Source organism: Panthera onca, chromosome A2 (assembly GCF_046562875.1).
Source record: "Panthera onca isolate mPanOnc1 chromosome A2, mPanOnc1 haplotype 2, whole genome shotgun sequence".
NCBI classification, from domain to species: domain Eukaryota; kingdom Metazoa; phylum Chordata; class Mammalia; order Carnivora; family Felidae; genus Panthera; species Panthera onca.
In genome coordinates this window covers 51,562,794-51,585,574 of record NC_138340.1, presented here as the reverse complement: position 1 = coordinate 51,585,574, position 22,781 = coordinate 51,562,794, and the positions used below count along the sequence as shown (strand labels likewise).

Below are 22,781 nucleotides of genomic sequence, written 5' to 3'. Positions count from 1 at the left end.
TTTGAGCTTTTGTTTCTTCATGTGTAATACAGGAATAACAACACGGATGGATTAGGATTGTTGGGAGAATTCTGTGAGAAAGGATAAATAAAACACGAAGCACAGTGCTTGACTCTTCACAAAACAGACACTCATGAGTTTACATTTCCTTTTTATGTAGAAAGCAGAAAATTAAGTACACATATCTATCCAACTTTTCTTCCCCAGATTAATGGCCTTCCATGGACAAGTCAGGCTCAGCTCTTCTCTTTTTCCAGGACTTCCTATACACCTATTCTAGGGTCTCCCCTGCAATTCCAAACAACACAAGGATGTGGTGCTATGCTACAGTGAAGAATATTCCTCTGGACTTCTGCAGCTTTTTCCTGTATGCTCATGGAGCTTGCTGTCAGGCAGTCCTTCAGTATGGGTTTGCCAGCGTGGGAGTTGTTCACAGCAGAAGTTGTTACTGATGAGTGATGCAGGGCTACAGAGGCAAGCCCTTTGGGAGTGCTGCTGGTGCAACAAGTAGTGCTTCCAGGTGGCAGATTGCCTCAGCATAAGAGAACAAGGTTCCGGTCTTTAGATCTGTCATATGTTACACAGAACTCAGGGAATCTTGTCAATGACTTCATGGATAATAATCAGAGTGGAATCAAATTCTTGAAGAAATGTGTCAATTGCATTACACGTGGTCATGTGAGTCTTTTTTGCAATCATATGCACTTAGACCATCATTTGTGCAGCTATGAATATAGCATGTGCACCATGGCAATGTTGTTAGCCTCTTTGAAAGAAATGCATCCTCTTTTGGCAGAGCAAATGTGGCTATTGTCATGACAATCCGTGAAAACAGTGCACACAGAATGGTGAGCACTGGATCATACAGTGCTACAACAAAGTTGATGTTGTAGGTCATCAGTAACTTGTAACATGGGAGATTATGGTTTTCCATATATGTGTGATAGACGTGGAGCTGGAGTATCAGAGCCAGAGGTGATAGCAAATTGTACCTCCGAAAATATATCCCTTAGAGCTGGGCAGACTGTATAGAGGGCTGTGGTACAGAATGTCTTAACAGCACGAAGCCCTCTCTAGCCAACAACTTTTAATTATATAATTTTACTTTGGGGGTTTTAATATTTAAAAAACACAACTGTGCAATAAAAACTGTTCTCTTTGCTTTTTAAATAGCAGTGTCTCTTTTTTTTTTATCAACAAGAAAATAAAAATAAACTTACTGGAAAATGATTTGCAATTCAAATCATTTCAGTCTCTTCCAAGACTAGACTCATCACTCTCTGTCCCTCTCTCCATTTTCTGACTTCCCTTCCAAACTCTCTTCTCCATTTTCCTTTCCTTCCACAGGGTGCCACACACACACACACAACACATATGACAGTTCTTGATCTCTGCCCCTTAAGACCTCTTGACCCTCAAGACCAAGACCATCTGGTCTTCCAAACCAGGATCTTAGCCTGACTCCACACCCATGCCCCCCATCTCTCCTGTTCAGCTTCACCCAAAGAGCCAGATAAAAGGTGACAGTTCTTATTTATGCTGTGCTCTATAGTTGGAAAAGTGCAAGGGCAATTTCTGGGTAAGGTAAGTGCAGGAAGGACCATTAGTTTAATTCTCACCACGAATATTTCAACACTGCCACGCACTGGGATAGCCAGGCACAGGGGATATAGGAGTTAGTTGTATAGACCTGTCTTCCCTCAGCCTTCCAGGGACATTGTTTGCAGTGACGCTTACAAAGTTGTTAAATCACTCACTGTGGTGAAACGGTTCTTCAGCTTTGTGAGAAGACGACAGCATTGCCTTTTGGGGGGTTTAATAGAAGGGAGAAAAACGATTTTGGGTCAGGAAGTCAAGGGAAGACATGTACCTTTCCTCTTGTTCGTGAGGTGAGCATTTATAAATACTGTCTCCTTGTGCTGGGACCACACCAATGCAGCAATAAAAGCTTTCAGCCGGAATACGTCTTGAGCGTGGTTTAAAGCGTGAAGACTGGGGCTCTTGGGAGACTCAGTCAGTTGAGCATCCCACTCTTGATCTGGGCTCAGGTCATGATCTCAGGGTTCCTGAGATGGAGCCCCGAGTTGGGCTCTGTCTGCGCTTACAAGCCAGAACCTGCTTGGGACACTCTCTCATTCTCTCTCTCCACCCCTCCCTTTGCCCCTTGCCCACTCGCATGCATGTGCGCGTTCTCTCTCTCTCCCTCTGCCCCATTCAAAATAAATAAACTTAAAAAAAAAAAAAAAAAAAAAAGACTAAAGACTAACTCAACACTAACTACAAGTCCCGGGACTTCCATGCAGGTTCCTGACCACACCTTTTGAAGTGGGCGTGTCGCCCTCCGTGACTATCTCAAAAGCACAAAGGTGTAGCGGTGAAGAGAGGAGGAGGGAGAATGGAGAGGACAGGATTCGAATCGAGTCCTGGACAAAGGGTTCCAAGGCGGTGGGGGTGGAGAATCTAGTGCTGACACCTCCCAAGCTGGGCGCCTGGAGCCCTCATCCGCGCGGCGGCTCGGGCTTCCCCCCCCGCCCCGCCCCATCCTGGGTCACAAAGGCGGTTGCCAGGCGCCTGGTGGAGAAGAGAAGTGGCCCGGGAACAGCGGCCGCCACTCTGGAGCGTGCGGCCCCGCGGAGTTCAGCAGGTGAGCCCCCGGCCCGGATGGTGGGACCGGGCCCGGGCTCCCACCGCCACCTCCGCCTCGGCCAAAGCCGCCTGGCCCCCACCCCCGTTTAGGGACCCACAGGGGACAAGCCCCTTCTGCCTGCTGGGAAGGGGAACCTCCCCCACTCCCGGCAGCTTCAGCCTCTCCGGATCAGGATCGCAGTTCACAGTTCACGAGGATCTCAGCTGCACCTGGACGTTCACTTCCCCTTTCCCAGGTGGGGAAATCGAGGGACCTATTTCCTTGGAACGGGAAGAGCGTGTAAAGGGGAAGACTTTTGGCCAGGAGTACAAGGTGTTCCCTATCTGGGAGCTATTAAAGCAGCTTAAACAGACTTCCAAGGTTGAACCCCTACTGGAGTGGATGACGGTGACTTCAGGTGGTGGGAGTGGAGGAGTGAATCGTCTTCATTTTAACCTTGTGTGGAAGTGGTGTGATCTGGGTTCAGAAGCCCCCTCTCAACCCAGGCTGGTTCTGCCCAGCACTTAAGCCCGGCATTTGATAAAGCCTTTTACCTCCAGCCCTATCTGCTCTTAGGAGTGAAGGATTCAGGAAAAGGATCCTGGGATTAAGTAATCTTTTTTGGTCATATGCTGAGGAGTTGTTAACACCCTGCACATTCCACCTTGCCATGGTGTTGTACCAGTGCAGCCCTGATCTTCTATGTAGTGGGTGATGACATCAAGCATCAGAAGACTTTCACAGGATGTTTGTAATAGACAACTATCCCTTCAGTGTCAATTGCTCATCCTAAGGCAGTCCAGATATTTGAACACAGTACATGAAGGAATGTACAAAGACAGGAAAAACAACAGTTGAAAGAAATCAACAAACCTCCTTTATGCTAAGCACTGTCAGGGAGAGGTCTTCTGATTTGAAATGTCACCAATAACTCTTTTGCTTTTATTTTATTCTTTTCTCCAAAAAGAGGTCCTAATATATGCATGTATGTATGTATGTATTTTTATTTCTTCTCGTTAACACACAGTGTAGTCTTGGTTTCAGGAGTAGAATCTAGCGATTCATCATTTACATATAACACCCAGTGCTCATCCCAACAAGCGCCCATCACTCATTTTCCCCACCCCCAACAACCCTGTTTGTTCTCTATATTTAAGAGTCTCCTATGGTTTGCCTCCCTCTGTTTTTAGCTTATTTTTCCTTCCCTTCCCTTATGATGTTCTGTTGTTTCTCAAATTCCACATGAGTGAAATCATGTGATATCTTTCTCTTCTTTTGCTTAGCATAATACCTTCCCTCCAGTTCCATCCACATTGTTACAAATGGCAAGATTTCATTCTTTTTCATTGCCAAATAGTATTCCATTGTATGTATGTGTGTATACATATGCAAATCATACACGCACATGTATGTGTGTGTATATATGCACATATATATGCATGTATCCATTCGTCAGTTGATGGACGTTTGGGCTCCTTCCATACTTTGGCTATTGTCAATAGTGCTGCTATAAACATTGGGGTGCATGTGCCCCATTGAATCAGCATTTTGGTTTCCTTTCGATAAATTCCTAGTAGTGCAATTGCTGGGTCATAGGATAATTCTATTTTTAATTAAAAAAAAAATAGTGAGATACCTCCATACTGTTTTCCAGAGTGGCTGCACCAGTTTGCATCCCCACCAACAGTGCAAGAGGGTTCCCCTTTCTCCACATCCTCGCCAACACCTGTTGTTTCCTAATTTTAGCCACTCTGACCAGTGTGAGGTGATTTGTCATTGTGGTTTTGATTTGTATTTCCCTGATGATGAGTGATGTTGAGCACCTTTTCCTGTGTCTGTTGGCCATCTGGGTTTCTTCTTTGGAAATGTGTCTATTCATGTCTTGTGCCAATTTTTTCACTGGATTGTTCTTCAGGTGTTGAGTTTGGCAAGTTCTTTGTAGATTTTTGATACTAACCTTTTATGTCATTTGCAAGTTTCTTCTATTCCGTCAGTTCCCTTTTAGTTTTGTTGTTTCCTTTGCTGTGCAGCAGCTTTTTATCTTGATGAGGTCCCAATAGTTCATTTTTGCTTTTATTTCCCTTGCTTTCAGAGACCTGTCAAGTAAGAAGTTGCTGCAGCTGAGGTCAAAGAGGTTACTGCCTGTTTTCTCCTATAGAATTTTGATGGCTTCCTGTCACATTTAGGTCTTTCATCCACTTTGATTTTATTTTTGTGTATGGTATAAGAAAGTGGTCCAGTTTCATTGTTCTGCATGTTGCTATCCAGTTTTCCCAGCACCATTTGCTAGATTTTTTTCCATTGGATACTTTTTCCTGCTTTGTTGAAGATTAGTTAGCCATATATTTGTGGGTCCATTTCTGGGTTCTCTCTTCTATTCCATTGATCTATGTCTGTTTTTGTGCCAATATCATACTGTCTTGATGATTACAGCTTTGTAATGCAGGTTAAAGTCTGGGGTTGTGATGCCTCCAAGCTTTGGTTTTCTTTTTCAACATTACTTTGGCTATTTGGGATCTTTTGTGGTTCCATACAAATTTTAGGATTGTTTGTTCTAGCTCTTTGAGAATGCTGGTGCTGTTTTGATTGGGATTGCATTGAATAATATATAGATTGCTTTGGGTAGTATTCACATTTTAACATTTGTTCTTCCAATCCATTATTTCCATTTCTTTGTGTCTTCAATTTCTTTCTTAAGCCTTCTATAGTTTTCAGTGTACAAACCTTTTTACCTCATTGGTTAGGTTTATTCCTAGGTATTTTGTGGTTTTTGATGCAACCGACAACCCTTTTTTAAAATTAACTTTACTGTCTTACAAACTATGGTGGAGGAGTCAACTTTTCACATTTCTTGGGCAATTACTAGATAGGATGAAATCAGATCTGCTGCTGTTACCTTTCGTGGGAGAAGAGAGAAGGGGCAGAGAAAAATACTTGACTGGAAAGAAAAGGGAACTGCTATGCCCCTTAACACAATACATAGGTGCTCAAAAATGTTAGCTTCTTAATTCAGTAAAACCTTTTATATATTGGCAATTTTAAAGCAGAATGATGGAAAATCCATTTTCTACTTGAATAAATTTTGAGTTAGCAACATCCTCCCAGCCCTTTCTTTTTCCTTTAAGGGGGGGAAATCACGATCTTAACCACTGGGTCTCCCATAACAAACCAAAGTCAAAAATAAAACACACCTAGAAGAATCAGAAAAATGTTTAAAAATTTATTTAAAGACTGTCCTTTGGAAACCTTTTTTCCTTCTAGCCTGGTGTAATTCCTCTGAGGTGATACATAAGTACCTCAGGGCTCTGAGAGAGCTGTTCCCTTATGTTAAAAAACAGGTTTTTAGGGTCAAGAGGAGACAGTCTCCATAATGAAGAATAATGAAAACCTAAGTTCCTTAAAAGGGACAGCATCAGAAGTTCTCAAATAATAAGTGCATCCGAATACCCTGAAGGGTTTAAATGTAGATTGCAAGGCCCTACCCCCAGTTTCTAATGCTATGGGTCTAAGGTAGGGCCCAAGAATGTACATTTCTACATTCCTAGATGGTGCTGAAGCTGCTAGTGCCAGGATCATACTTTGAGAACCCCTGGTATAAATAAAGTACATGGGATTTAGAGTCATAAATATCTAGTAAGACATGGCCCTTCTGAGCTTCTGACCACAAATAATGTCTCATCATGAAGTGCCAGCATCCTCTGCCACCTCAGAGGTGTAGATTCTGTCTTTAGCAGTTATAATGGTGAACTGGGGTATTACATTTTGGACAAACCCATTTCCTCACCTGTAAAATAGGTTAAAACCTACCTTCAGAGGCCTGTGATAAGACTTAATAAAGTTTTAGTATACATAGTAGTTGCCAGATTCAATACTTGTGACCATCCACTACTGCACTTTATAGAATTACTAGTATCCTTAGCATCTATTGGAGTCTGTTAATGAGAACTACAGAATAAGTTAAAGTCAATAATGAAACAAATAAATGTGAATTTAAATGGCCATGCCCTCGCCAAAACCATGCTAGGGAAATTCCATGTTCTGATTCCTCTTCTTTAGGACTGTCAATGGCAGGATACCAGCTCTGGTCACCATGGACCCCACTGGACGAGAGCTTCCAATGGCTGCGGCACACAACACCTACATCTTCTTCAAAGCACCCTTTTAGGGCTTCCCCCTGCTTCCCACATACCCCTTCTGACCTTGAAGTGCAGCTGTGCTTTCAAGAGGTCACTCTAGTTCTAGACAGCCCATTCCTGGAGCCTGAGGTGAGTCCCAAGTTACCCTGCCACACATCAGAGCTCCAAACCATGAACAACAAGAAAGGGCTGGTCAGGAAGCCCCAGCCTGTCCGCCTCAGTGGAGTGGATTCCGTGTTTGGCAGGGTCATCACAGCTCAGCCACCAAAATGGACCGGAACCTTCAGAGTTTCAGACAAATCAGCCTTTTGCAAAATCATCAGCCGGGAGCACCAGTGGCCCACTGGACTTAAGGAACCTCAAATTCAGATGACGGTGACCATGTGCAAACAGATGCTGCGCTCTATCCTCTTACTGTATGCAACATACAAGAAGTGCACTTTTGCCTTACAACACTCCAAGTAAAGGGTTCCCATCTGATTCCTGTTCCTTATACCATGCCCTTTTACTATGTGTCTGAAGTTCACAGAAACCTGTCTGTGTAAAGGAAACTGACATCACCCCAGCAATCTTGCTTTTCTGTCACACAGTGACAATTCAGGAACCCCTTTATTTCCTTTCCCCTCCAAAGAAGGCCAGTGACCGGAGCAAGGGAGAACATTTCCACTGTAAAGCTGAACAACATTTAAAAGAGAGTCAAACTAGCGTTAACATGTACATGTGATGAACCATTAAACCATATAAACCAATGAGCCTAGTGTGAACTCACTTCAACATCTAAGACCACATCATGTTCCCCAAACATGAGTTGGGGAAACAAAGGGGTGTCAAGGAAGGAGATTATGGATTTCCATATACATGAGGATGAAGGGATCAAAAATTTATAGATGGTTCAAGGATTAAAAAAAATAATAAAAAATAATCCCCCCCCCAAAATCAACAACAAAAAACCCTAACCAACCACATCCTAATGCCACTGGAGAGTACTAAAGTGGGTAGAAATATTAACAAATATTAAATAAATATTTATAGCCTGGCAAGAAAGAACTTGGAGGCAGCAATGAAACTGGGCTTTCTGGTGGAACACAAGAGAGCTCCCCATTTTAGCTGGTGTACTACTATTTTACTTCTAATAAACAACAAGTAATTTCGTAGCATTCTTGTAACTAGATTACAGGTATAACTCAGAATAATGTGGAAATAAAATAAACATATATACAAAGTCAACATGAGTTTGATGGTGCCTTTTCCCTCTTTGTCTTATATCTATAGGATGACCAGAAAATTTTTAAAAAGCAGCCAGAATTTTCCTTTTGACTTTCTTTGGGAATTGTCCAGGAATTTGTCACTCCTCCAAAAATATCACAAAGATTTTCTCATCTCAAGTAAAGATGGTCCTTAGAATAGGAAATATGTGATTTTAATTGGTAGAAGTGATGTGTTCACACCAATTTCCATTATTTCTCTGCATAAACCCCAACTGAATTCCATGTAATCCTTGACTTATGAAGGAAATTCAGAAAGAGGAATGAGGTAGTTCAGGCAGAACTTAAAACAATTTATTTGTAAAACTGGTACAATCCTAAATTCTAAAAGTTCCAAAACTAGCTCCCAAAGCCCAGTATCCATTCCACAGCATAGCACTGCCACGTTTGCCCAAGACCGATAAGTAATGCTACAGTGGAATCATGAGCCAAGGTCTATGATGATGACAGACAACCTATGAAATTCAAATTTGGTGGATTCAGCAAAGCCCACCACCCCAGTGACAAAACAGGATGCTTCCAGTAAGGAAGGCAGACAGATTTCAAAGCCTAAACACAAAACAGGAAGAGGCTAGCAGACATGGGGATGGGGCAGCAGTCTCTCTGTGGTCTAATCAGAGTCATCATCACTCTCATCACTATCTTGCTCCTTTTCTCCATCACTTACTTCATCTTCACCATCCTAAGGGGTAAAGGATAGTTAGATATTTTAGGTCATCTGAATAACCCCATGAATTACAAGACTGCTCCCATAGGATTTACTGTACTGTATCATCATTAAAACCAATGACGGGTGTTAAAACATTCATCTGAAAAAGGAATTGAGGCTCCCCTGTTATTTTTCTATTGTGACCTCTTAAGCCAAGACTATGGAGGAAGGCCACTGGGATAGCAACCTATGACATTTTGCAACTGAACCAAATTCACAGGATTTTTACATAAGCCATGGTCCTCCACCTCTACTGCATGTGTGTGATATAGAACAAAGTAGGTACTCAATATAGAATGAAATGTTTGCTAACTTAAAAATTCTGGTGTAGGGGCTCTTGGATGGCTCAGTCGGTTGAGCGTCCGACTTTGGCTCAGGTCATCATCTCACTGTTCATGAATTCGGGCCCCACATCGGGCTCTGTGCTGACAGCTCAGAGCCTGGAGCCTGCTTCAGTTTCTGTGTCTCCCTCTCTGTCTCTGCCCTTCCCCTGCTCGCACTGTCTCTGTATTTCCAAAAAAAATGAATAAACATAAAAAAATAAAACAAAATAAAATAAAAATTCTGGTGTATCTTGGGCACCTGGGTGGCTCAGTCGGTTAAGCGTCCAACTTCAGCTCAAGTCATGATCCCGTGGTCTGCGAGTTCGAGCCCTGCATCGGGCTCTGTGCTGACAACTCAGAGCCTGAAGCCTGCTTTGGATTCTGTGTCTCCCTCTCTTTGCCCCTCCCTCCCTCACGCTCTGTCTCTGTCTGTCTCAAAAATAAACAAACATTAAAGAAAAATTGGGGGTGGGGAGGACCTGGTTGGCTTAGTCGGTTAAGCCCCCGACTTCAACTCAGGTCATGATCTCATAGTTTGTGAGTTTGAGCCCTACATCCAGCTCTCTGCTCTCAACACAGAGCCTGCTTCAAATCTTGTCTTCCTCTCTCTCTCTCAAAAACAAAGATTAAGAAAAAAAAATTTTTTTTTAATTAAAATAATTCTGGTGTATCTCACCAGAGGAATTCAGCATAAAATTCTTTGGTCAGTAGGGGCACCTGAATGGCTCAGTCAGTTAAGCATCCGACTACTGCTCAGGTCATGATCTCACGGTTAGTGAGTTCAAGCCCCCAAGTTAGGCTCTGTGCTGACAGCTCAGAGCCTGAAGCCTGCTTTGGATTCTGTGTCTCCCTCTTTCTTTGCTCGTCCCCTGCTCTCTCTCTCTCTCTCTCAAAAATAAATAAACTTTAAAAAAATTAAAATCTTTAGTTTCCAGTTCTAATCTGGGAGGCTTGCTTAGGAGAAAGTACCAAACTAATAAGATACTGTTTCCAAAAATTTTTTATGAGAACAAGGTAGAGGTATACTATACAAATACAACAGAGGACCATGTAATAAGAGTATTTTTCATATTAAATGATCTTTCTGCATCAGCCTCAAATTGCATTATAGAGAGGCTTTACAGGAGGGGTTCTTAAATTTGAGCTTCTTGGTGTCTATAACCCACCTGAATTGTAACAAAATTTAATAAAAATATCCATTTTTCTTCAGCTTTCTGTAAAGTCCTGAAAATATCTGTAATAGCCCAGAAAAGAATAAGGACCCCTTCTCTTACTGTAGTCCTTAGTGATTGCAGCTTTTGATTCTGTGCTTTAGTTTCCACCAAATGCGTTCATGTTTCTATCTTATATATTCACAAAACATATTTAAATGGTTTAACTCATTCTTCTCAACACTCAGAGAACACCTGACTGCTTCTTTTTTCCTCTCTAAAATGGTTTTTTCAACTCGACAACATATGCTACAACTTGAGAGAGTCTTTTGGCCCCCACAGAATTTCATATAAAAACAGAAGCTTTTCTGGAGGCAATGGTGAAGAGCATAGAAGTCTTTGATTACAAATGTAAGCAGGGTGGGGTACCCGGCTGGCTTAGTCAGTGAGTTGCAACTCTTGATCTTGGGGTCATGAGTTCGAGCCCCATGTTGGGTGTAGAGATTACTAAAATAAATAAACTTAAAAAAAACACAAAACATAAGGGCGCTTGGGTGGCTCAGTCAGTTAAGCATCTGACTCTTGATTTCAGCTCAGGTCATTCTCACAATTGTGACATCAAGCCCCACACTGAGCTCTACACTAAGTGTGGAGCCTGCTTGCACTCTTTCTCTCTCTCTCTCTTTTTCAAAAATGTATAAACATTGGGGTGACTGGGTGGTTCAGTCAGTTAAGCATCTGACTTTGGCTAATGTCATGATCTTGCAGTTCCTGAGTTCAAGCCCCGCATTGGGCTCTACGCTGCTTCAGATCCTCTGTCTCCCCCTCTCTCTGCCCCTCCCCTGCTCCCACATGCACATTTGCTTTCAAAAATAAACATTAAAAAATATATAGGGGCACCTGGGTGGCTCACTCAGTTAACCATCCAACTCTTCTTTGGCTCAGGTCATGATTGCAGGTTCGTGAGTTTGAGACTCACACCGGGCTCTGCGCTGACAGCAGAGAGTCTGCTTGGGATTCTCTCTCTTTCCCTCTCTCTCTCCCTTGCTCATGTTCTCTCTCAAAATAAATAAATAAACTTAAAAAAAATAAAATGACAGGGGCGCCTGGGTGGCTCAGTCGGTTGAGCGGCCGACTTCGGCTCAGGTCACAATCTCACACTCCGTGAGTTCGAGCCCCGCGTCGGGCTCTGAGCTGACAGCTCAGAGCCTGAAGCCCATTTCAGATTCTGTGTCTCCCTCTCTCTGTGTCCCTCCCCCGTTCATGCTCTGTCTCTCTCTGTCTCAAAAATAAATAAACGTTAAAAAAATATATATATATATAAAAAAATAAATAAAATGACAGACAAAAATAAAAGTAGTGCCGACTCACAAGGATTTAAGATAAAAAAAAAAAAGCAAGTTCTATACTTTCTACTGACTTAACAAAATGCAACTGTCAACTGCACAGTCTGGGGCCTTACGCAGAGATACCTCTGTTGCTTTGCTCTTGGAGACCTGGGATGTTGTATTATCCTCACTCTCCTCGGCTGTGCTCTCCTGGGAATTCTGGGATAGTATCTCTTCACCCTAAATGCAGATGGGCCAAGAAAAATGGTGGGTTACAATAAACATATTCGGGGGCTCAAGGTGAGAAAGGCTTGGTTTGTAGATAACACAAGATATTCTAGCCATTCAAACATGGTCAAACACAGACACCAAACTGTGATCTAGTACCTAGAGAAGTGATAATCACACTTTCTGAGGTAAGTGTGGCTCCCATATAATATGTAGTTTTATAAGAAGTCTATTGTTGCATTCTAGTATCACACTAGATTTTACAAGGCCAGGACGTACTGGTGACTCATTTAATGTTGAGTATCATTCTAAAATTTCCCAAATACCTTAAGGTATATGACCACCAACACACCAACTACAAATGGCCATGCAGAAGCTGAACACCGCATACAAAGTGGTTTAAAGACATCAGCTTTTCATCATTTCTGTTTGGACTCAAATCCTGGCACCTCTCACTTACTGCTAAATGACTTTAGGTAAGTTACTTAACCTCTCTGAGCTTTACTCTTCTCAGGGAAACTACAGTATTGTTTTATTATAGTATTTTGTTTAATAGTATTGTGCAAGAGGCACCTGGGTGGCTCAGTTGGTTAAGTATCTGACTCTTGGTTATGGCTCCAGTCATGACCTCAAGGTTTCTGAGTTTGAGCCCCATACTGGGCTCTGCACTACCAGGGCGGAGCTTGTTAGGGGTTCTGTTTCCCTCTCGCTCTGCCCCTCCCCTGCTCGTTCTTTATCTCTCTCTCAAAATAAATAAACTTAAAAAAAAAACAACAGTACAGCGGAAATAACAGTACCTCATAAAGCACATGTGAAAAAAGGAAACTAATTCTCTGGGGTGCTATTCTTTTCATATATGAGATTATAAAACCCTGAACTATTGTATATGTGAATGAGAAGGACTTGTACCCTATATGACAATTTCTGGGGCGCTGGGGTGGCTCAGTCCGTTAAGTGTCCAACTTTGACTCAGGTCATGATCTTGCCATTCATGAGTTTGAGACCTGAGCTGTCAGCACAGAGCCTGGAGCCTGCTTCAGATTCTGTATCTCCCTCTGTCTCTGCCTCTTCCCCACTCACACACTCTGTCAGACAGGTGAAAGACCTTAGAAATATTTACTTGTTAAAAATAGGCAGAGAATAATTTCAGAAATAAGACAGACTGGTTAGGGAAAAAAAAAACCAAAATAACTTTTTAAAAAGTCTGTCCATATAAAAAAATGTTGTGAATCTACCCTCAGTAGATTCTCAACAGGAGCCCACTCTGGTTGAGGAGAGAGGTTTTACTGATCTGGCTCTTCTATCTCTGAGCCCTTGTTATTATCAGTGGCATGTTTTGGTGCCTTTGCTGGCTATGATGAGGGGTGGAGCCCATGACTAAGACCATAAGCAATCTGCCCTAACTTTAAGAGCAAAATGGCCATAGCCTTAAGAGAAAACAGTCTTGAGAGAACAGGGCTCAGTTGACCTCCTTGACATACCTTCTGATGCTCTCACAAAGAACAGGAGTAGATTATCACTGGCATGCCCCTAGGCTTACCTGCAAGTCCCGGTTTTTGAGGTTGCCCAGCCAGAAAGCCTCCCTGCAATTGTTGAAGATGAGCATGGCTTTCACTCTGCAAACTAACAGCTCCAGCGTCTTTTTGAGCAAAGGCACGTGTTTGGTGAGTTTCATGTCCTGGTGAATCTGAACAGAAACCAATGCACCCAACTCACTTGGACTATCATTCTTTCACATTCCTACACAGAAACTTGTGAATTCCTGATATCGTGAACACTAAAATATAGCACAGGTTCTCCCAGTACAGGCCAGAGACACATTTCTGTTAAACAGCCATCTCTAAAGAGAATGGCAGCTCTCCTTCAAGCTAAAAGAGCCTAGAAGACCTAACACCGACACCTTAGGTTCTTCTTCATAACCTCTTATTGACTAATTATCAAGGAATTCACCTAAAATATTCTTGAATGTGTATTATACTGATAGTAAACAACAGAGTATCCCTTATAACTCCACTGTTCAGCACCTTCTAAAGTTAGAACGAAGTGAAGAAGTGAGCCATAGGAACTGGATTGAAGAATTATTTGGTTTGCCTGTGACTACAGAGCTCTGTGGTTCTGTATTCCTTCAGACAAAAAGTGACAATGGTTCAACTGTAGGCTTCAAGTGGAAAAATCCTCTAATGGTAAAATGTTCTCACAAGAGACAGATGTGTTCTTTGACAAGTTAGTAGAGCCTGAAAAGCTCTACAGATGGTTGCTTTTAGAACCACCTCTTGTCTCTAGCACAAAATCATCACTTATATAACATTCCTCCCACCCAGAGTACTTTATAGCAGCAACACATCCACCAACATTCTCTATCTCTCACCAAAGAGAAGCTTCTACAGGAAATAGTGCTATGGAGTTTGAGTCAAACTTCAGAGCCAGAAACTCCTCTCTATGTGATTGCCCAATTTCAACTAGCAACTAAGGATCTGACCACTCTGAATTAAACTGTCTCTGGACACACACAGTCTCAAAAATAAAGACTCAGGAAGGGTAAAAAAGGATGAAGGAAGTGGAGCCCATGGATCTCTTGATCACACGGAGATTAAGCCAACAGGCAGGATGATGCAATGACTTGCTCTCCCCTCTTACCTTGGAATGCCCACACAGATGATGAAGCAGCCTCGTATCCAATTGGAAGGTTTCCAGTAAGCTCAGAACATCTTCCTACAACCAACAAAATTCATAAATACCATATTAAATGCTCTCATTTCATTCTAGATGCAACCAAGGGCTCCAAAGAGGATAAACCTTGCAGGTCCCAGCCTTGTATTGGTAATGATCTCAATTTGGCCCTCAAAGTGAGGACTAACTAGCTATCCTTCCCTTTCTCTTTCTAGGTTATAAGGAGGAACCAACCAAATACTGTGAGAGTGTCTTGCAAACTTGCTAAATATGTGTAAGGAATCATCCTTTGTTTTTATCCTTATTTCACTACTCTAACCCTGAATCTCACTTGGCCAAAAAAACTCTCCAGACTATCCATTACAATAGCAAAAAGCTTATGACACAATGAGCTGTTTACTACTATTACTATTATTATTATTGTTATTTCTGAGGGTAGACCTAGAGAAATGCAAAGGAATAAGCAAATGACACACTGATCCATGAGGTGCTGGGAATGCAGCAAAACAATAAAATCAAGCTAAAAGGAACAACTACCCCCAGATCTGGAGTAAAAGTAGAAAGGTGGGTTTAAATCAGAGTGGGTCTGAGGAGTTTAGCCTACTTTGAAATATTTGGTCCAATATGGGCATCTTTGGTGACAGCTGAAGTGGACCAAAGGAGCCCCAGTAGAATGGTGGCCCAGATCCTAGGAATGGGACCACCCCCATTCCGGGCTCAGGAGTCACCATGGATGTATCTTCTGAGTAACTGTACAGAGCACACCTTTCTTCTGTGTTCTCAGTTCTTACCCGGTGTTTTCTAAAACTGAAGTCTAGGAGTGGCATACACTGCTTCAGAAATGCTTCCACAAAGAGACGTCCATACTGAAGAAGAGAAGAGACACACTGGTGATGACCTCTGTTGAGGTCTTTCACCAGAACGGCCCCTGCCTGAGGTAGCATAGCATCACCCAGCCCAGGGGCTTTATCTTATTTTTGTATATAAAAAATAAGCAGGGAGGAATCCAAAAGGTTAATTTGGAGAGTGTAAGTTTAATTCAAAAACTAAATGGGCCTGCTAACTAAGCCTCAGAGTTAGGCAAACTTACCTACCCTAGACACAGACAATGAACAGAAGCCTTGATCCATGTAAGAATGAGAACACAGAAAACAGAGGAGGACCGCATCTCCCTAAGGACCACTTACACCCAAAAGGAAAAAGGTATAGAGATGAGGAAGCACATAATCAACTGCCAAATTTAATAATCAGATAAACCACTCTCCCTACTCACCCATCTCCCACACTGGGCCAGGGCAGAGAGAGTAAAGAGGAAGAGAGGGACTAGAAGATAACAAGAATAAGGTGCTATTCACTTGGAAGGAACCATCAGGAGTCGGAAAGACACATTCTCCCAATAACATTCCCTAGCTCCTGACCCGTCATCAAATCTAAGGCTAATATGGGCTCTCCCCTTGGGAGAGGAGTTCAGTGGTTATCAGGATACCAGCTTCCACATTCATGAGGCCAGCGATGGGCTTTAAAAAGAGCAATCACCCACCCCTCCTTCCTCCCTGTTGCCTGGGAAGGAATGGCAGGAGTGACTTTTGTTCTTAAAGTCAGCCACCCTGAATCTACTCCTGCTAGTTCTAAGACTCAAACCAAAAATTTTCAAACTCATAGCAAAATTAGCTTCTCTAGTCATCCAGCTAGTATGGGAAAACATATCCATTGTCTTTTCTAAACTACCACCTGTTAGCACAGATTCTGAAAATTCTGGCTTGTGGACAAAGTATTAAGCAACTCCTTTCTGCTAAGGCCATCTCTAGAGATCCACAGGAACAATAAATACTAACGAAGGCCAGGTCATTTTCTCACCTTCAAACATACATGCAGAACAGGACGACTATCAAACACCTGGAGACACAAAAGACAAGAAACCAAAGCTGAGGTCTGCTCCTTTGAGCACCCCCAGCCTCTTCCCCATTGTGCAAATCACAGCTCTGGGCGGTGTAGAGAATTCTAAAATGAAAAAGGCATGTCAATGGTTAATTACAAAACAGAAATTAAAGTAATCACCATCACTGAAATTCAAAAAAAAGGAAGAGGGAAGCAAAGAAGAGTAAGAAATTTACTCTAACTCAGGGATATTAACTCAGGGATATTAAGATGGCATTGTAGAGGTCCAAACCTTGAAGTGAAGCCTTAAGACAGATGGACTGAGAGGCAGAAAGGCGAGAGAATGACATTCTGAGCTGGGAGAATACCCTAGCAAAATCATGGAGTTGGTGAGAGTACACATTGTGTTTGAGGGATAAAGAAGGCATTCAGGATTGGAAAAGGGAGCTAGTGGGAATGTACTCAGATCACAGAGGACCCAAGACAAGGTGAGATCTGTTTAATAGTACTGTGGCACAGACAGAGAAAGAGGAAGGAAGAGAAGGAAAAAGACATTGCCTTTTCAGAGAAGAAGGGGTTATCCAGGATGGGTAGAGGGATAAGGGAAGACAGGGAAGAACAAACCCCAAGGAAGGGTGGGGAAAGGAGCAGGAAGGTCCATTTTGGAAGCCAGGACCCTTGTTGGTTTCTATAGTTAGCTGGTGAGGTGGGTCAAGGAGCCTCCACATTCACCTTTATTAGGTTGATGAGGATACTGAAGTCTCGAACAGCCATGTTCCAGTAGAGGAGCTTCTCTTCATGAATCTGGGGGTAATCAAATATACAGGCACTTCTGAATCAGCCAAGTACTTCTATTATTGTATTCCCAATAATATATGGGTCTTGGATTACAAAGCTATTCAGAGATTAATTTAAGCCAATTATTCTTTCAGAGATCTTACCAGTGCACCCACAAGATGGCTCTGAGGCCCGCATACATATAACACTAAGGTACCTCAGAGAGAGTTTCTAAAAAGAAAACTCCTCTTCAGTAACGTCTAAATAGGAAAAATCCTCTGTAACACACCTGCTGGTGTTCAGATCCCTGTGGCTTCTCTGATACCTATGCTGTCAGCAGTCTAGCTCAGCTCTGGTTAGCGGACTGCCAAGGCCCAGCGTGACAGCATCTTAAACAGGCCTGCTCACCTCATACCAGCTCACAAGCAGCAAGCTGCCAGGCATGGGACCAAAGACATTTTTTCCAGGGCTATGGCTTATGGAGAAGCCTGAGCATTCCCTTGGGAAGTAGCCAGGGAATACAGAACCCAATCCTCTCTCAAACTGACAGGAAAGAAATTAAGCCAAGAGTTCTTTGAAAAAGAATCCTGGATCTCTGTAACTCAAAGGAAGTAGCTTAGAAGAAAACCTGGACCCAAGAAATAGAAGACACAGAAGCTTCCTAGTTAGTCAGGTCTACCTCTTGTGCTGGGAGTATCTGACCCACCTGTTGCGAGTCTGCTGCTGTGCCAGCCTGAAGACCTTTCACTGTCTTCTCTAGTTCAGCCATCATCACTCGGAAGAAAATGACAAAGGTGTGCCTAAAAGGGGAAAATATGCACACCCACACAAGGATGACTAGTTAGATAGAACTTCCTAGGAAGAAGCCAAGGAACCAAAAATCATTTCCTTCTCCACCTCTCTGAATTTCCTTTCACTAGGGTCCACTGTAAAAGAATGGGGGTGGGGGTTGAAAGGATTAAAAAAGGAGTCCAAGAAGATGGCCTGTGAAACAATGGAATTAACTTTATGAAGGGAAACGGTGTAGTGGCATGGAAAGAGCCATGAAGTGGTGGTAAAAAGATCTGAATTCAAGTTCCTAGTTCCATAATTACTGCATGTGTAAGTCTGAGTAAGTTCCCTCTCTAACGCTCATTTTCCTCATCAGTACAACAGGGATAATGATACCTACTCACAGAATCGATGAAAGGATTAAATGACATAAAGAACGTGAAAGTAATTTATAAACTTTGTATGAGACAAAAAACCCACTGAGATGTACACATGATTGGATACTATAATCATTTTATCCTAAAGGTGGTTAAAATATTAGTCTCACTTTTAAAGGATGAAAGTACTAACAAGACACATTTGGTGACTAAATATTTATTGTCTTTGAAGACTCTACTGAAAATTCATTCGTCACTAAGGTCCTTTCACATGGGTTGATTGAGAACCCCTTGGAAAGAATGCACAGTATACGTTCTATGTGTTGAATGAATTACTGTACCTACCATCTGTAATAGAATTAGATGAAGGGTAAGGTAGTTATTTGGAAACCACATACATTGGACAATGTGATTCTAACTTAGGGAAAGAACTGGAAGAGAGAACTCCTTTACCTGGTTAGGGTGGGGAATGTGGAGGAAGATCCATCTTTAGGAGAACTGATCAGTTCTGGGACACCAACCCCAGCAATCTCCTCTATGGCCTTCAGAACACTGTCTGTATGCTCCAGGTAGATGCTGCATTGAGAGCAATAGGAGTATGAACACATGTTACAGAATTCCTAAATCAAGATTTCCTTCTTGAGATATCACCAGCTATTGAGCTTTACAATAACTACTAGCATTTATTCTTTAAAAAAAATTTTTTTTAATATTTATTTTTGAGAGAGACAGAATATGATGGTGCGAGGGGCAGAGAGAAAGACAGAGAATCTGAAGCAGGCTCCAGGCTCAGAGCTCTCAGCAGTGCCTGACATGAGGCTTGAACCCACAAACTGTTGAGATCATGACCTAAGCCAAAGTGGGACACTTAACCGAGCCACCTAGGCACCCCTAGCATTTATTCTTAATAAGATGAAAATTCCAGACAATTGTCAGGAGGTAAAGGAAATGATGTTTTAATTGGAAATACAGTTAGACACTTTGGAAGTGATGGGTGAGTCTTGGATATGGTAGGCAATACATAACGACATAACTCTGGGAACGCCTGGGTGGCTCGATCGGTTAAGTGTCCAACTCTTGACTGTGTCTCAGGTCATGATTTCACAGTTTGTGAGATTGAGCTCCGCATCCAGCTCCCTGTTGACAGTGTAGAGTCTGCTTGGGATTCTCTCTGCCTCTCCCCTACTCATGCACTCTTTCTCTCTCTCAAAATAAATTTTAAACTTAAAAAAAAAATTACAAAACTCTGGTTAACAAGGCACAATACAACTACAGACTCCTCCCTTTTCTCCTCTATAATTTAATAATAAGGAACTAGCTGACAATATAAAACAGAACTAGAGGATCTTACAATCTACATATTCCAAATTGTTAATTATTTTATTTTTCAAGTATAATCAACATATCATGTCACATTAGTTTCAGCTGTATGATACAATTATCCAACTTTTTGTTAATTTCAAACCTACTTCATGGTTTCCAAGTTCCCCCTAACCACAGTAATTCCTCAGTCTTTGACCAGGCAAGAGATCCCAACAGTGACAAAATGGACTATTTGGCTCATGTAAAGAAACCGAGGCTCTCACCTGAGCAAAGTATGGAGCTGCTCAGTAGAGATGCTGCTCTTCTCTTTCTCCCCACTTGGCCATACCCGACAGAGGAACTGTTTGGCTAATGAAGCTGTTGGAGAAACAAGACAAACGCATTTCACGCATGGAAAATTGACCAAACTCTTGTTTTCCAGTCTTTTGGGGGGTGATTAATGATCAAAAGGATTATTATTATTTACTTTACTTTTGAGAGAGAGAGAGAGAGAGAGAGAGAAAGAGAGAGAGAGAAAGATCGTGAGCAGCGGGAGCAGCAGAGATGGAGGGGGATAGAGGATCAGAACGGGACTCTATGCTGACAGCAGAGAGACCCATGTGGGGCTCGAATTCATGAACTGTGAGATCATGACCTGAGCCAAAGTCATACACTTAACCAACTGAGACACACAGGCACCCCAAAAGGATTATTATTTTTTTTTTTATATTTACTATGAAGTTCCTAGTCTAACAGACAATTTGAAAAAAGCTGCCATGGGTTCCTGCTCCAGTGGTCCTTCTACCAGAAATAAACCTAAGACTCAACACGTTCCGCCCTCTTACCCTGTCCTGACACACACAAACATAAACTGAATAGACACACACTGCTGAGCAGTAGGAAAACCAATCTTATTCCTCCTGGGCAGACCAATAAGCCATGGCAACCTCAGATTCACACCAAACGCTCCCCTTGAAATTAACAGGAAGTAATAAAAGGTTTGTTTTGCATTTTCTTCTGGTGTTCTGTCTGTACTGCCAATTAGGATGTATAAATCAATGAGCTGCATTCTAAGAGCTATGACCAAAGATAAAGATTAGGAATGGGGCTCAGCTTTTCTTTAAACTTAATCTTGATTTGTTCTCCTTCTCCCACCCATTTTATTTACCTTGTAGTTTGTATCTCTTTTTGTCAAATATCTCAGATGATTTACCAAAAAAAAAAAGACATGAATAAACAGAAGGCAAACAGAAAATTACCTAGCCAACTGAACTAACCCAATCAGACTAAGCAATGTCAGCAGAGATCAATCATAGTTCCTTGATATAGCAAGAGGGCACACCCACAGTTATGGGGGGGATTTACATGTAAAACGTACAAGTTCCTAAGAAGCACTAAGTTTACAAACTTGAATTATTAATCCTATTTGTGGAAAAAAAAAAAAAAAAAAAAGATGAGCTGAGTCCATCACCAATTTTTTCTTTGTTCTTAGTAGCTGTAGATTTCTCCAAAATGACCATCAAAAGTCTGATGAGATAAAGAGCACACTGGAAATTGGGAATGCTGTGAGAGAAATTCTGCAAGTAATTGAAGCTCTGGCTGTAAAGGAGACAACAAAACAAAAAAGATACCACAAATATTACAGATATGTCTAAATTCATGAGTTGTTCAAGTCCACTTATGTATTTAATGGTCTAATCATTTTCAGGTGCTTTTGTGGCCATCACCTTTCAGGACCCTGATAGGGAACTGTAACCTTGTATGAAGAAAGCCAGGGCAGAACAGAGCCCAGTGGATGGAATGCTGGCCTTGAAGAGTCACATACACCAGAGACCCAAATAGGAGTCTATGCCATGCTTGTATGAGCAACCCTGGACAAATTATTTGCTCTTTAAGGCCTAGGGCAACACAATGAGAATAAGGCTTACATTCTACATTTATAGGGACAAGAGAAAGGAAATTATAAGGCAGAGAAAGCAGAGCTTTTAAATAAGCGTGCCATATATGGTCAGTTTTCATTGTACTGAAATAATGGGAGATAGGGAGTCACAATTAATTCAAATTAATTCAAAATTGTAGTTGAAATAAAACTACAGTCAACTCTCTGATTGACTATGGAAAGGAAGTCAAACAAATTTAAAAGCACTATATTTAAAACAAAGTAAGGTCTTGCCTGATAGGGATGATAAATAATGACTGCAGACCCAAAGACAGCATAGAGTAGGTTAGAGAAACACCAAATTACTCGGGGAGAAGCTGGGATAGGATGCTGGGAGCCATGCTTCTTAGATCTCCTCACCTCCTTCCTCCACTGCCTGCCCTCAGCCTAGGCTTCTCTTCTTCCAAGATGGAGAGAAGATCAGTGGTAACTACTGCTACCTAACTACCCTACCGTACTAAAAGACAGAGTAGGTTCCTGGATAATCAAGAGTTCACTACAGATTACTAGTGTTTTCAAGATCATTACCTGAAAAGGCAAACTTTGGGGATGAAGGATGCACAAAGATTTAGTAGGACTGTTCAACAGTTTCTAATGTTTCAGGGTTTATCTGAATACGTACGTGACAAAGTTCATATAACTGAGGAAAAGCAGCTGAAAACACCGATTTCTCTCACGACTACTGGGAGACACCCAAGTGGTTTCCAAAAAATATTGCTAATCTTGTTCTAGGAGTTTCTTGGGACAACACTCCGTAATATGTAGTCTGACCCACCTGAGCAATTCCTCCAAGGCCTGGTCAGGTTCTCCTTGCTTCAGTCGGTTAGTAAGGACCTCAAGGGCTGAGTACAGTAAATGAACACAATGAGGCTGAAAAAATCCATTCCTAAGGGAAAGTCAAGGTAAGACGGTTGAGCTTAGTTTTAGGAAGATTGCTTGGACAGCATTTGAGAATCCTGGCTTCCAGGCTATACCATCAACAAGTTAATGGAGAAAATGGAGAACTAGAGCACTGAAAGTACCCAGGTGACCAATTCAGTCACAGCTCTGAACCTCATATTACAAATTAAAGTGCACCTAAAACAGTCTTGCCTTAAGGACCCAACAGTCCTCCTAGGTTTTTTTCTTTTTAAAAACTTTTTTTAGTAATTATTTTTGAAAGAGAGACACAGCATGAGCAGGGGAGGGGAAGAGAGAAAGGGAGACACAGAATCTGAAGTAGGCTCCCGGCTCTCACCTGTCAGCACAGAGCTCGACGCTGGGCTCAAACCCACAAAATGCAACATCATGACCTGAACAGA

The 22,781-nt window shown here is 42.0% G+C and overlaps 2 protein-coding genes and 1 long non-coding RNA gene across 8 annotated transcripts in view; 1 reads left to right on the top strand and 2 right to left on the bottom strand.

The window, feature by feature from the left end:
* Positions 1-1,580: 1,580 nt before the first annotated feature.
* LOC144615684 (uncharacterized) lies at positions 1,581-2,537 on the bottom strand. Its single transcript, XR_013554124.2, has 2 exons — positions 2,318-2,537; positions 1,581-1,803 (listed from the first exon to the last, which is right to left on the bottom strand). It is a non-coding gene; the product is annotated as an uncharacterized LOC144615684 (long non-coding RNA).
* Positions 2,538-2,560: 23 nt separating this feature from the next.
* FANCD2OS (FANCD2 opposite strand) lies at positions 2,561-7,511 on the top strand. Of its 3 annotated transcripts, none has more exons than XM_060631749.2 (2): positions 2,561-2,644; positions 6,683-7,511. In XM_060631749.2, exon 2 carries the CDS (start codon positions 6,691-6,693, stop codon positions 7,225-7,227), a length of 537 nt encoding a protein of 178 aa, XP_060487732.1. In that variant the 5' UTR covers positions 2,561-2,644; positions 6,683-6,690; the 3' UTR covers positions 7,228-7,511. The 3 variants fall into 3 exon arrangements, with proteins under 3 accessions (XP_060487732.1, XP_060487731.1, XP_060487733.1); XM_060631748.3 differs by having other exon boundaries at positions 2,563-3,132; XM_060631750.3 differs by having other exon boundaries at positions 2,565-2,882.
* A 788-nt stretch (positions 7,512-8,299) lies between these two features.
* Positions 8,300-22,781, bottom strand: part of FANCD2 (FA complementation group D2) — a 62,761-nt gene continuing 48,279 nt past the window's right edge. For 3 of the 4 annotated variants that reach the window (XM_060631741.3, XM_060631740.3, XM_078442765.2), the window contains 12 exons: positions 22,256-22,366; positions 21,013-21,140; positions 19,826-19,919; positions 18,693-18,815; positions 17,798-17,891; positions 17,047-17,118; positions 16,294-16,332; positions 15,228-15,302; positions 14,404-14,478; positions 13,307-13,453; positions 11,683-11,778; positions 8,300-8,709 (listed from right to left, as the gene is read on the bottom strand). In XM_060631741.3, the coding sequence (XP_060487724.1) occupies positions 8,638-8,709; positions 11,683-11,778; positions 13,307-13,453; positions 14,404-14,478; positions 15,228-15,302; positions 16,294-16,332; positions 17,047-17,118; positions 17,798-17,891; positions 18,693-18,815; positions 19,826-19,919; positions 21,013-21,140; positions 22,256-22,366 (1,126 nt within the window). In that variant the 3' untranslated portion in view covers positions 8,300-8,637. The remainder of the gene's footprint in view (positions 8,710-11,682; positions 11,779-13,306; positions 13,454-14,403; positions 14,479-15,227; positions 15,303-16,293; positions 16,333-17,046; positions 17,119-17,797; positions 17,892-18,692; positions 18,816-19,825; positions 19,920-21,012; positions 21,141-22,255; positions 22,367-22,781) is intronic. The other variant, XM_060631743.3, reaches the window with a different exon arrangement.